This window comes from Pelodiscus sinensis, chromosome 21 (genome assembly GCF_049634645.1).
Source record: "Pelodiscus sinensis isolate JC-2024 chromosome 21, ASM4963464v1, whole genome shotgun sequence".
Classification (NCBI taxonomy): Eukaryota; Metazoa; Chordata; order Testudines; family Trionychidae; genus Pelodiscus; species Pelodiscus sinensis.
In genome coordinates this window covers 12,339,662-12,352,146 of record NC_134731.1, presented here as the reverse complement: position 1 = coordinate 12,352,146, position 12,485 = coordinate 12,339,662, and the positions used below count along the sequence as shown (strand labels likewise).

General features: G+C 43.4%; 1 protein-coding gene across 7 annotated transcripts in view; it reads right to left on the bottom strand.

Annotated features, from left to right (window-relative positions):
- RAP1GAP2 (RAP1 GTPase activating protein 2) overlaps window positions 1-12,485 on the bottom strand; it is a 373,682-nt gene that overhangs the window by 66,587 nt on the left and 294,610 nt on the right. For 6 of the 7 annotated variants that reach the window (XM_075904877.1, XM_075904876.1, XM_025179236.2 and 3 more), the window contains 3 exons: window positions 5,547-5,582; window positions 2,237-2,281; window positions 822-854 (listed from right to left, as the gene is read on the bottom strand). In XM_075904877.1, the coding sequence (XP_075760992.1) occupies window positions 822-854; window positions 2,237-2,281; window positions 5,547-5,582 (114 nt within the window). The remainder of the gene's footprint in view (window positions 1-821; window positions 855-2,236; window positions 2,282-5,546; window positions 5,583-12,485) is intronic. The other variant, XM_025179239.2, reaches the window with a different exon arrangement.

Below are 12,485 nucleotides of genomic sequence, written 5' to 3'. Positions count from 1 at the left end.
TCTCTGACAAAGCTCCGTGCCGAAAAAAGCGGCGGCCATTTTTATGCTAATGAATCACGGGATATTTAAATCCCCGCTTCATTAGTAATTTCAATACATCTAATTTACATCTCTTTTCCGTAAAAGGGATGTAGGCTAGATGTACCCTAGGTCAGTGACGGGCAACCTGCGGCCCTTCGGGGTTGTGTGTGTGGCCCGTGAGACATTTTGTTTACCAATGCCCATGTGCTGCTATGGTTCAATCAGCCCAGCATGCAAATTCTAGGTACACAAGTGCAATTAGCAAAACTACCTTATACCAGGAGACCGTCTTGGTTCCGACATTCTCTCGGCCCACTCAGATGGAGGTCATTCCTGGTGCCCACTCGCTATCCCACAAAGCCATCACTGCACTAGATAGACCCTCTCTAGAGGAAGAATCCAGTCCTAGTCTGCTCTTAGGCTAGACCCTTACTCAGGTCTGGTGATAACTCCGTGATCTGATAAATATCACTTCGACCTGGAACTGCTGGGGGAACCGAGGCAGAGGAAATACAATTCCCTACAATGCACCTAAGCCAGGATAGGAGGCTGTGCTTGTTATTTATTCTCCTCATTTATGAAAATGTGTTGTGGCCTCCAAATTGATGGACAAAACAAAACCAATTATAAAGCCACATAGGTCTTCCCTAGAGACAATATTCTAGAGAACAAATGGCATTTTAATAAGCAGCATGGCCGGAATCTTGGCTTCACAGCTCATCCATACAGGAACAAATCTCTACACATAACGTGCATGATCATTTTGAAAAAGGCAGCCGTGCATACTTTAAAGCACCTACCTCGTCAATGCTGGGGTATGGGATGTAATCTTCCTACAAAAGATCAAAACATTGCAGAAATGATTGCTTTCTTCTCCATTAGGCATTTGCTAGATCTTTACCCCTTTCCATGTAACGCAAACATTTTAAAACTGCCCTTTTTCCAGTCAGTAAAAGTATGTTTTAATGTTCCAGGGCCATGCACTATATAAACATACATTTATCCTCACCACATCCCTGTGTGATGGAGAAACTGAGCCATGAAGTATTCTTGCCCCTAGTCAAAGTGAAAGGGCCAGTCCAGAGGATCTGTATGTAAATGGCCAACAAAGAATTCACCTTATGGAGGAGAATTTGCTAGTGGAAACCCAGATGGGAGGAGGGATGGTCAATGGTTAGGACTCAGGAGATCACAGCTCAATTCCATGCTCTGCCACAGAGCTCATGTGTGACATTGGGCAAGTCACTTTGTCTTTGTATGGTTCTGTCCCCCATATCCAATACTTCCTCCCCAATGGGGGTTAACAATCTAGAGGTGTCAGTAACAAGGGTGATACAAGCATCTGAGAGGTGAGTGAGTGTAAGAGGCTCCAGTGCCAACTATAACCCACAACCCAGGGGCGGCCAACCTAGATTAGCTGCCAGCAATTGGCGCCCTAGGTAAATCATGCAATTGGCACCCCCACCTCCAAGCCCCTCAATGATATTGCGCCACCATTTGGCACCCCATTTAACTTGGCACCCTAGGCGACTGCCTAGTTCGCCTATATGGACGGGCCGCCCCTCACCCACTGCAGCCCTTTGACTGTTCTGATGATAGGGCCAGGTCAGTGCAGAATCAAGAAACTGTAACTGGCTCTACAAGGGGGCCCCTTCCGGTGCCAAGCAGTGTAGTGCTGCAGAAATAAAGATCTCTTCACATCCTGCTACCAATATCCTGAGCTTTGTGAGTTTGTTTGAATAGGGCGAGCTCTGCCATTCCTACAAATGAGAGCCGTGTAGAAAGGCAACCAGACCTGCAGGTTACTACAGGGACTGAAGCACCTAATTGGACTTAAAACCTGCCCTGCATCAATGGAGAGACAGGGTGTGTGATTTTTCCATTCGTCCTGGGATTCGTTGTTTCAAAATACCCCAGTGCAGAAGGATATAATGGAACCATTTCCCCATTCAGTTACTAATATAAGCTTCTCAACGATGCGATTAAAAGACAAACCATTTTAAGCAGCTCACAGCAGAAAGACAAACAGGTCTGAGACCTAAGGCTAGATTAGAGACTGGCATGCACATCTATTTTATCTTTGCAATTCAATCAGTCCCAAGTCTTTAGATAACACTTAAATCCTTTACCAACATCCCCTGAAATCCCTAGTTCTAGAGACAGAATATTATTCTGAGAGTTCTGCAGAATGACCCACACCCATCCCAAAACCAACCTTATTTTTGTGGCTTCCCGTTCTCTGGTCTTCAGGTTTTGGTGCCTGTTTTTAAACACATAATAATGATAAGGTAAATAATTAAGATGTTTGCTTTGGAATGGAAGAAAACACAATGCTATTGCACTGCAGTGAAATCTCACTTAAATTACTACTCTGAGGGCTAACCTACCCTTGGAGTGCTACAATGGCATTCCATGCTGTTGGTGTAAGTAATCCATCTCCCCGAGAGGCAGTAATTAGGTCTACAGAACAATTCTTCTGTGGATTTAATGCTGTTCACACTGAAAGTTAGTTGGCTTAACTATGCTCCGCAAGTGGATTTTTCACACCCTTAGGCCAGGTCTATATTGGCGGAGAAAATCGATGCAAAATACGCAACTCCAGCTACGTGAACTGTGTAGCCGGAGTCTACGTATCTTTGCGTAGCTGGAGGCAACATATCTTGCATCGATTTTCTGGGGCGGCTCCACAGCGGGAGGTCAACGGAAGAAACTCTCCTGTCGACTTCGCTTTGACGGGGCTGCCCTCAGCATTCGATTTAGCAGGTCCTTATCAGACCCGCTAAACCGAATGCCAGAAGTTCAACCTCCAGAGTATTGGTCTAGTGTAGACCAGCCTTCAGTGACCAACGAGGTTATGCTAGGACGCTCATTGTGTTTTTTAGCTTGATCTGATAACATGTGTGAAAACTATAAACTTCCTTGTCCACACAGGGATTTTCCCATGTTAGTTTCCATGTGTTAGCTAACCTCTTGTAATAACAAGGGCTGAGTGAAAATTTTGGAAAACTGTACATTCAGCTACACCAAAACATTTTATGATTTCATGTTTTACCACAGCGTTTTAGTCAAAAACTTCCTAAAATAAATTCAGGAGACAGAGGGAAATCAAAACATTATATGTCAACACTTTTGAAACAAAATGGGCTTTTGTAAAAAAAAATAAAATTAAAGGAAATTGTGGAACAAAAAGTCATTTTGAACGGAAAAGCTCAAACAATCCAAAAATGTTTTACAAATGCTTGAAATTGCACTGAAACCTTTCATTTTGGATCAAACAAAAAGTTTCATTTGACCGAAAATGATTATTTTGTTACCTTTACAATTCAAACTAAAACCCTTCTCCCCAGTTCTTTTTCTTGAAAATTGCCAACAAAACACCAATTCCATGATTTGCATAGCTCTAGCAAAAACATACTTTCGAAGGCTATATATCCGTATTGCAATCTAAGGGTGTGGTTCCCTTGCTTGTGTACACATGCTCAGGCTAGCAAGAATATAAACAGCAGTGTAGCCACGGTACCACAGGTAGCGACAGCAGAGGCCTGGCTGAGCCGCCATGGCACCATAGGTAGGTGGCTCATCTGGGCTTCCGCTGCCCATCAATATTCCCTCTAATTGTTTCCATCCACGTGTGGAATAAATTTTGTTCTGTGCACCAATTCATGTGTGGATGTGCACCATTAATAGTAACACATGCTGTTGGCTTTGCTAATCAGATGGATGGCATTTGAATCTCTCCAGGGGCAGTGGGGGCTGCTCAATCGTTCAGCTTACAGGGAACACTGCTGCCAATACTTGTGCTTCTATGGCTACATTGCTATTTATGCTCTATGAGAACTAGACCAACTATGCGTACACAAGCCAGGGAATTACACCCTTAGTTCACGCATAGCCATCGCCTATGAGGCAAATTAGGAACATGTCATGCCAAGTGCACTAAAATGGATTAAGTCACCTTGTTTACAGTCAACCGCAGATTGCTGCTCTTACCAACATATTGAGCATTTCAGGGAAATACCACAAAATATACCACAAAGTGCTATGGCCCTGATTCATCCAGGCACTTTACATTTGATATCTGGGAGACTACTCATATGCTCAAAGCCAGGTACATGTTTTAAAGTGCTTCAGTTTTACTGAATCAGAGCTGTGTTGCCCAACAGTGTCCCAGCACAACATATGGCAGGTGTCTTCTGACTGCTCAAATTGTGAGGTGACCGACATACTGACTCTCAATGGGTATGTCTAAACTACATCCCTCTGTCGACAGAGGGATGAAAATTAGGCACTTTGAAATTGCAAATGAAGCTAGGATTTGAATTTTCTGCGCTTCATTTGCATAATCACGTCACGGTGCTCTTTCCAAAAAGCACCGTTTCGAAAGTAAAACCGAAGTCTAGACGCGGTTCTTTTGAAAATGGAAGCCTTTTTTGAAAGATCCTGTAAATCTCATTTTTATTTACAGGATCTTTCAAAAAAGGCTTCCATTTTCAAAAGAACTGCATCTAGACTTCGGTTTTACTTTCGAAACGGAGCTTTTTGGAAAGAGTGCCATGACGCGATTACGCAAATGAAGTGCAGGAAATTCAAATCCCGGCTTCATTTGCAATTTTGAAGTGCCTAATTTACATCCCTCTGTCGAAAGAGGGATGTAGTCTAGACACACCCAATCTGATGCACCTGAAAATAATTGGTATACATTTTGGGTGGCATGTGCCAGTGTTTACTGATATCCCACAAAGACTAAAAGCTGGGAGGTGCTTTCAAAGAATTTTGCAACTATATGGATTGATTAATCAGGGTGCGCCTACACTGTACCATTATTTCGAGATAACTAGCATTATTCCAAAATAACAATGCAAGCATCTACACAGCCATTCCGATAATTTCAAAATAACAGATGGCTTATTCTGAAATCTGTAAACCTCATTCTCCGAGGAATAACGCCTATTCCAAAACAGTTATTTTGAAATAAGGCGTGTGCAGACGCTCCACTGCTGCTATTTCCAAATAGCCCCATTCTAAGTTATTCCTCCCTAGTGCCTCCTGGGGCTTTAAATGGAGATAGCACATGCAAAGCCTTCCTCAGACTAATTTTGAGGCTTCCCTGCAGTGCAGATGTGCAATTTTGAAATAAGCTATTTCAGAATAAGTATTCAAGAATAGTTTATTTCGAAATAAGTGTGCAGTGTTGACATACCCAAAAGGACTAAGAGCTACTGCTGTTCACCAATACCCTTCTGGGAAATTATACATTTCATCTGATTTTTGATGTTGAGATTTAGTACCAAAGCATCTTCTCTGACTAGTTTAGACAAGGACAATATTATTTTTAACCACACATGATATGAAATATAATTTGTGTATTGCAAGATCACCCTGCCATGTTAAATGCATGTCAAGTCCACGTACTGGTTTGGGAACTTGCTATCTGCACTGTATCTGTTTATTGTCATTCTGGACAGCTTTCTTAATGAGAAGTAATGCATGAGGGGGTACTGTAACATATCTGTCATGCTACTCACCTGCATTTTTTCCAGCATCTCAAAGAACTCTGCAGACTGAAAAACAAATGAAAGATAAATCACTTGCCTGTTTGAAATAGAAACGAGGTCAACTCGCCCAATTCAGATTTGGATCTGGATTTTAAACATCTCCCCTCCCCCTGAAAACTTTCAAACTGGGGGTCTGGTTCTGACCCAGGTTCAATAAAGCTCAAGAGGAGAAAAGTGATTCACTGAGGAGCTTATAAAAGCAATTAATTTACCTCGGAGATTAATATTAGATCTTTTCTTTGACAATTGTGACAGTAAAAAAATAAATAACCTCATAACAATTAAGTAACTGGAGTAGGTGGTTACTGTTAGTGATGGTAACCCATGAAATCTTCATATCCATACAGAAACAGCAATGGTAGTTCACACTCTGTAGTGCCTCCTCTCTTGTAGGATTGCCAAGTATTTTATAGGGTCACAAAATGATAGAAATGTCTGGTTGAAGTCATCAAGTCAAGTGGCCTACCCTGTACCAAAGCAGGGCCATGTAAACCACCTTTACCAACATCAGTAATTCAATCTTAAACAGACCTGCAAGGCAATATTTTCATTCCCATTTACCAGTAGAACATGAGGGCAAACCGAGTTGAAGTCACTTGCCCAAAGTCACCCAGTAAGTCAGTAGCAGAGCCGGGGTTAAAACTAGAGTTCCTTGAAGAGGGTGAACAAAGAAAAGTTATTCATTAGTTCCCATAATATAAGGACTAGAGGACACCAAATGAAGTTAATGGGTAGCAGGTTTAAAACTAATAAGCGAAAGTTCTTCTTCACACAGCGCACAGTCAACATGTGGAACTCCTTGCAAGAGGAGGCTGTGAAGGCTAGGACTATAACAGAGTTTAAAGAGACGCTAGATACATTCACGGAGGTTAGGTCCATAAAAGGCTATTAGCCAGGGGATAGAAATGGTGTCCCTGGCTTCTGTTTGTCAGAGACTGGAGATGGATGGCACGAGACAAATCACTTGATCATTGTCTTCGGTCCACCCCCTCTGGGGCATTTGGCGCTGGCCACTGTCAGCAGACAGGCTACTAGGCTAGATGGACCTTTGGTCTGACCCTATACGGCCGTTCTTATGTTCTTATGTTCTTGTAAGCTGAGTGCTTGTGTGGCCACTCAGATTCTAATGCCACCCAGCTGATTAGCAGAACTCTCACAGCTAGGTTTTTTTGTTTCTAGTGGTGGTGCACATTTGCGCTCACATTGGTGCACATAAAAATTTATTCTGCACGTGGGTGGAAAAAATCCGCACATGGATGGAAGAGATTAGAGGGAGCATTGGTTAAAACTCCAAAGTCATGACTCCCAGCTCTGTGCTTTTGCTAAAAGAAAAACATTTCCCCGCTCACAGCATTAGCACAGCTGGTTTTATATCCTGTATGAATGGCGGCCGCTAGAGAAAAATATGGTCAGACATTTTAGTGGCAGCATTATTGGGGTTCATACTTTCACATGAAGTAACAAGAGGACAATATAATTGCATGCATGTATGTGCATGCAGAGAGAGAGAAAGAGAGGAGAACTGACTTTCCATCTGGTAATGGATCTGTGGTTCACACACACTTTGTCAGAGGACAGGCCAAACAGACACATAACTTAGCAGGTAACTAGGTATATGAGCAGTGTTTGAAGAGCTGCTCTCAAAGGGAAGACTTTTCTTCCTCAGGTTCTGATGGGCTTGTGTGTGAACCTCGTGAATGAAGTAGAAACAACTTTAAAAAAATGAGTAGTCCTGTGGCACAATGGAGACTAATCTTTAAGGTGCCACAGGACCACTTCTTTCTTTTTTAAAAAAGTTGTTTTTAAAGTTACAGACTGATATGGCTGGCTACCCCTCTGCGAATAAAGTAGGTCTTTTCCCCTCCCCTGCACAGCATAAGCCCCCAGAACTAATCAGCTGATTGTGTAGGAGAAAGATTTGATAAAACTGCTGTTATCCAGCCGTGATACATGCTGGGAATCAGAAGCACCAGCTCTTGCCGTACTTTTGCACTACATTTTGTCTAGAAACAGAGCCTGGCGTTTTAACCTTCTTCAATGGAAACAAGAACTAGGTTTGATTACAACTTCATGTCCTGGGCCATATAGACCACATTCTGCTAACTGACCTGGGCAGAGAACCAACTGTTGGTATGAACCCTCCTGACTAAAACAACCCAAGCCCCACTCAACATTAATTACTGTATCTCAAATGACGGAGAAAGGGCTGAACGCCATGGAGCCTGAGGGCAGGACTGATCAAAGAAAACCTAGCTGTAAGAATCCTTCCTGATTTTTTTTTTTTTTTTTTGGTTCACCCCCATTGCGGAAAAATCCCTTTTCCTTCCAAGCATGTGGCTTGAGACCCACACCCGGGGCTTTTTGGCCCTCTACCTAAGCCGTAGGCTTTCTCGACTTGTCAGACCCACTTCACAGTTACCTTAGACCAGGGTTTAGATGCAATAGAGATGAGCAAAAATAGGTAGGCAGGGAGGCAGACCCACAGAAATTCAGTGTACTCACTGCTTCAGTGAAGTGGCACCTCATATGTCTCAGACATGCCAATGACACCTGCCAGTCAATTTGAGTGCCAAGACTGACTCCCAAGAGCTTCCCTAAGGCCAAGTTACCTTCTTATATGCAAATTATTTATGGTTTTCAATGTCACTGAATACATGAAATTAGCAGTAGGTGGCTAAATGCTTCAGCTATTTCCTGCCCTGCCTACTCTTTCTTTCCTTGTTTATTGTGATAAGGTTACTTCCCTTTAACTTCCCTCTGCAATTCGTTTCACCCTATTTCAGTCCCTCTTGAAATAACAACACTGAAAGTACTTGGCTCTCACAGAACCGGCCAGCACAGGGGACAAAATAAGACAGCAGTTTGAGAACTTACTCACCTTTTTGGCAAAGTCAATATATGACTATATTGAATATGACCACCCCAGTAGCAGTTTAATAACAATCATCAGGAGTAACAGCCACTTTTGCATGACTCACAGTTTGCTTTTCATTTGTGCAATATAATATTCCAAATGGTAATCACACCTTGTTCAACTGAACTATTAAGTAATGTGTTGTCTCAATTATGTTCAGTTTTACTGTAGCTCATAAACTACTTTTTACTAATATTGCAAAACCTACAGTTCAAAAATCATGACATATGCTTAAAATCATTATATTGTAAAAAAAAGGGGAGGGGGATTGGGGTTCTTTTTATTTGCCCTGGGGGTTTTTTGCCTTGAGGGTTCACATTTTCAGGTTTTTCTCTGCAACCAAGGGAGAGAGAAATGGATTTAAAAACAAAAACAGAGCTGAGATTCTCACATGACCACACGGAGACTGAAGCTTTAAAAAAAAACCCTCCAAACTTCACAGGCATTGGCACACTGTAAGCCAAAGAAAAGGACAATGTGCTGGCACGCCACTGTTGTTCACAAAGTGACCATTTATGTTCAAAAGTAAGGCAGAAAAACAGTTGGCTATAGCTACTCAATTTGTGCATACAAATCTGAGCACATGAAATTTGCACATAACATTTTCAAACGGGGCTCGCAAGATCTTACTTTGCAGGAGATAAACTTTAAACAATCTATTATATATTTTAGAGAGTTTGTCTGTCTGTCTGTCTATATATTCAAGAACTCCTCCTAAATGGTAATAGCTAGTATCACCAAATTCAGTATTCAGCTTCCTCTTCTCATAACTTAAAGCAAGGTCAGGGTTTGGCTATACCAGGATAATGGGATGTGCCTGGAATGGGATTGCTTCTCATCAAACGACACAGAAAAGAAACAGAATCATCAGGCAAGTGAAAGGAGCTGGCTGAGGGCACGCCCTCCCTGCTTCCGGGACTACCCCAGCCCCAACCTTCCCATCCCCAGGTGCCTTTTAGATATGGGGGAAGGGGCGGAAGCTCTCCTCACCCCAATTCATACAGGAACATTACTGGCTGTTCCCCTTCGTCAGGAAGTGAGGGGAAAGTGCACAGTTTGCTCCTTTCCTCACTCTGGCTGGGGAATGCAGGGGGAAGATGAACCTGGACCTGCCCCAGCTGAAAGACATGCACTCCTCCCCTCTCTCTGTCCACTGGAGCTGTAGTGGCTACGGAGAGGTGCTTCTCACCTGGCCCCAAGCTGGTGCAGTGAGAGAGAGGGCTGGGGTTGTCTTGTCCTCTCTCCCCCGGGCAACTTGCACACTAAACCCCTCCTCCCCCATCCCACCCCAGAACAACGATTTCAATGAAGAAAAACAAAAAGTGAGTTAAGGGCCCGAGCAACGTCGGGTAAATCTTCTAGTGATAAATAAAAGGAAACAAGGCCAATGAAGATCCATAATAACCACAAGATTCGCATGCAGACATCAAAACTACAATGAGGACTGTTTCAAACAATCCCTGCAAATCGTTGCCCTCTTCCCTTCCCTTGCAAGACAAGTCTAGAATTCTGCATTTCGCAGGCTACAGCTAAGGTCATCCCTAACACCTGGAGCCACATCAAGAATGCCATGAATACAGCTCCCTGCAATGGTTTAGCTGGCATGGTTTTATGAACAATGGCCTACATGGCAAATGCTCTAAGGAAACCAACAAGTTAGGAACTTTGATGAAAAGTCCCGCAGGGACCCCTCATAAATCGGACTCAGCATCAGGTGGTTCACTACCTTGATCCTACAATTTCAAGTGTGTGGGCAGGCCGCCCTGTCTGCCTGGATGCCCATTTGCTTCATTGGGGCTCCATGTGTGCATAGCTGTCGGCCCAGGCATTGAACTCACTATTTGTTAAAAGTTACCCACTTTCCAGCCGGACTTTGTGGACTTCCCTCCCCTCTCCATTTGCTCCCACCCAATACTCAAATCTGAGCAGAAAGTGTGCCTTTATTGGAAAGTGCCTAGCACACTGCATGTGCTGCTGGAATACAGATACGCAATTAAAAACAATGATTCCTTTCACCTTTGGGAGAAACTAAAATAGTTTCTAGATTTTACCCACTTTTTTTAGGTGCCGTATAACTTTAAAGAAGCTCCTTTTTAATGGGCAATGCTTTAACTATATCAGCCCATTCCAAGAATAGAGTGAGTGGCTCTACAGGTTCATCATGCTGGGAAAATGTGACTGAAAGAGGCTGAGACCACCTACTCCAGCCTTTCTGCCAGTTCTACACACTTACTGGTGGAAGCCTCCAAGTTGACGAATGGATTTCACCTCTAAAACTCCCCTCTGCTTTCATCTGTATCCTCCAGCATCACGTGGGCTTCATGGGTATGTCTGGCTGCACACTAACCCCAGATTTTCTTACTCAGGTTTGTGCCCCCAAACACACAAATCAGTTTGACTCAGGTCAGCAACCACTCAGGACCTGGGTCCTAGGACCCTGCTTGGGTGGGGAGGGTCCATCAGAGTCCAAATATCACTGAAGCTTGGTTCAAGCCCTGTCATTTCACAGGGTAGATGCAGCTCACATCCCAGACCTGAGTCAGAAGGCAGTAGCACAAATGTGAGACCCGAACCCAGCAGTGGTAAGCCCAGGTTTACGATGCAGTGTGAACCTTCCAGCATGGGTTTTGAAAGACTTAAGTGCACAAAGTCAGATTCTATGGACAGGGCCAACCTTACCCAAATGCAGAATATGCAGTTTTGTAGGGAACCTGAAAATCTGGGGCTCTACTGGGTCTTAATGTCCACCCTCTCATCTCTTCCTATCCCTCTTCTGTGGCTCTGCTTCCTCCAGACAGGCACTAGTTACCTTAAAAGTGACAAAGTCTGCCAGACCTATTGACCAAACACTGAACCCGTGTAAGTCTGTGACTTTAAAAACGAGTAGTCCTGTGGCACCTTAGAGATTAACAAATATATAAATACACAGTATCGTGAGCTTTCATGGGAAAAGCCACTTCTTCAGATGCGATGATCTTGAGTAGAGAAAAAAAAGGGGGGACCCTCAGAATAAAAAGGGAGAGGGAGAAAAAAAGTACCCATCAATTGTAACCCCGGGGCTAATGAGACTAATTGAGTAGCTGAAAGTGTCCCGTACTTAGCTTTTGATGTCAATAGAGTGTTGAATGTAAGGAAAGCTGGTGTTTTAATATGTTAACCAGTTCAAGCCAACTACAGAGAGAGAGTGCAGAACTGACCTTCATATGCAAATCTGACACTGTCTCCCTTGGCCTGAACAAAGACTTGAATTAGTTGCCATCGGGCATAAGGACACCAATTTAATAGGACGGTGTAGGGCCCCAGAAATCCCAGGATGGGTTTATAATGCAATGTGGACATTCCTCGCGCAGCCCGAGTGAATGTGCCTCACAGGGGGCCGGGACCTCATGCTTAAGGCACCCTGGATATTTGCAAGCGTATGTATCAGATGTCACGTGTGCCTGTGGAGACTGAACACAAGCACGGCGGACCCATCTGAAAGAGCACTGGTGGAAAATTGGCCCAGAAAGTCTAAATAAGACAGACTTTGTAACCAAATAGAAAGTTCCCTTGAGCCAAGCCCAATCCAGGCAAATACAGACACAGGCTATTAGAGACATTAGTGGCAAGATTCCAGCAAGCCAGCCAAGCTAAACTAGATTAATGCATCACTTTGTGAATTTTCAGTCATTTGTCATTTCGGATCTTTTGATCAAACAATCCCTGGGTAATTCAATTGAATGCTCAGTTACCCCCTACTCATCCCCACTCCCCAAAGCGACCTATCCCTTGTCTTAAAATAGAAACAAGCTACTCATCTGCCGAAAACATGCTTATAGAATATTGGGTCACTCCCATTAAACAATTAGGTGGCTTTTCCAGAATTAAACAGAGGAAGCATGGTATGAAAACAACTCCTCTCCTCCCCCACTGTCTTCTTCATTCCTTTGTTTGCTCACAATGGGTAAAGGCCAGAAAACAGCTTGAGCCCAGGTGGCCAGTTAGAAGAGGTGTGG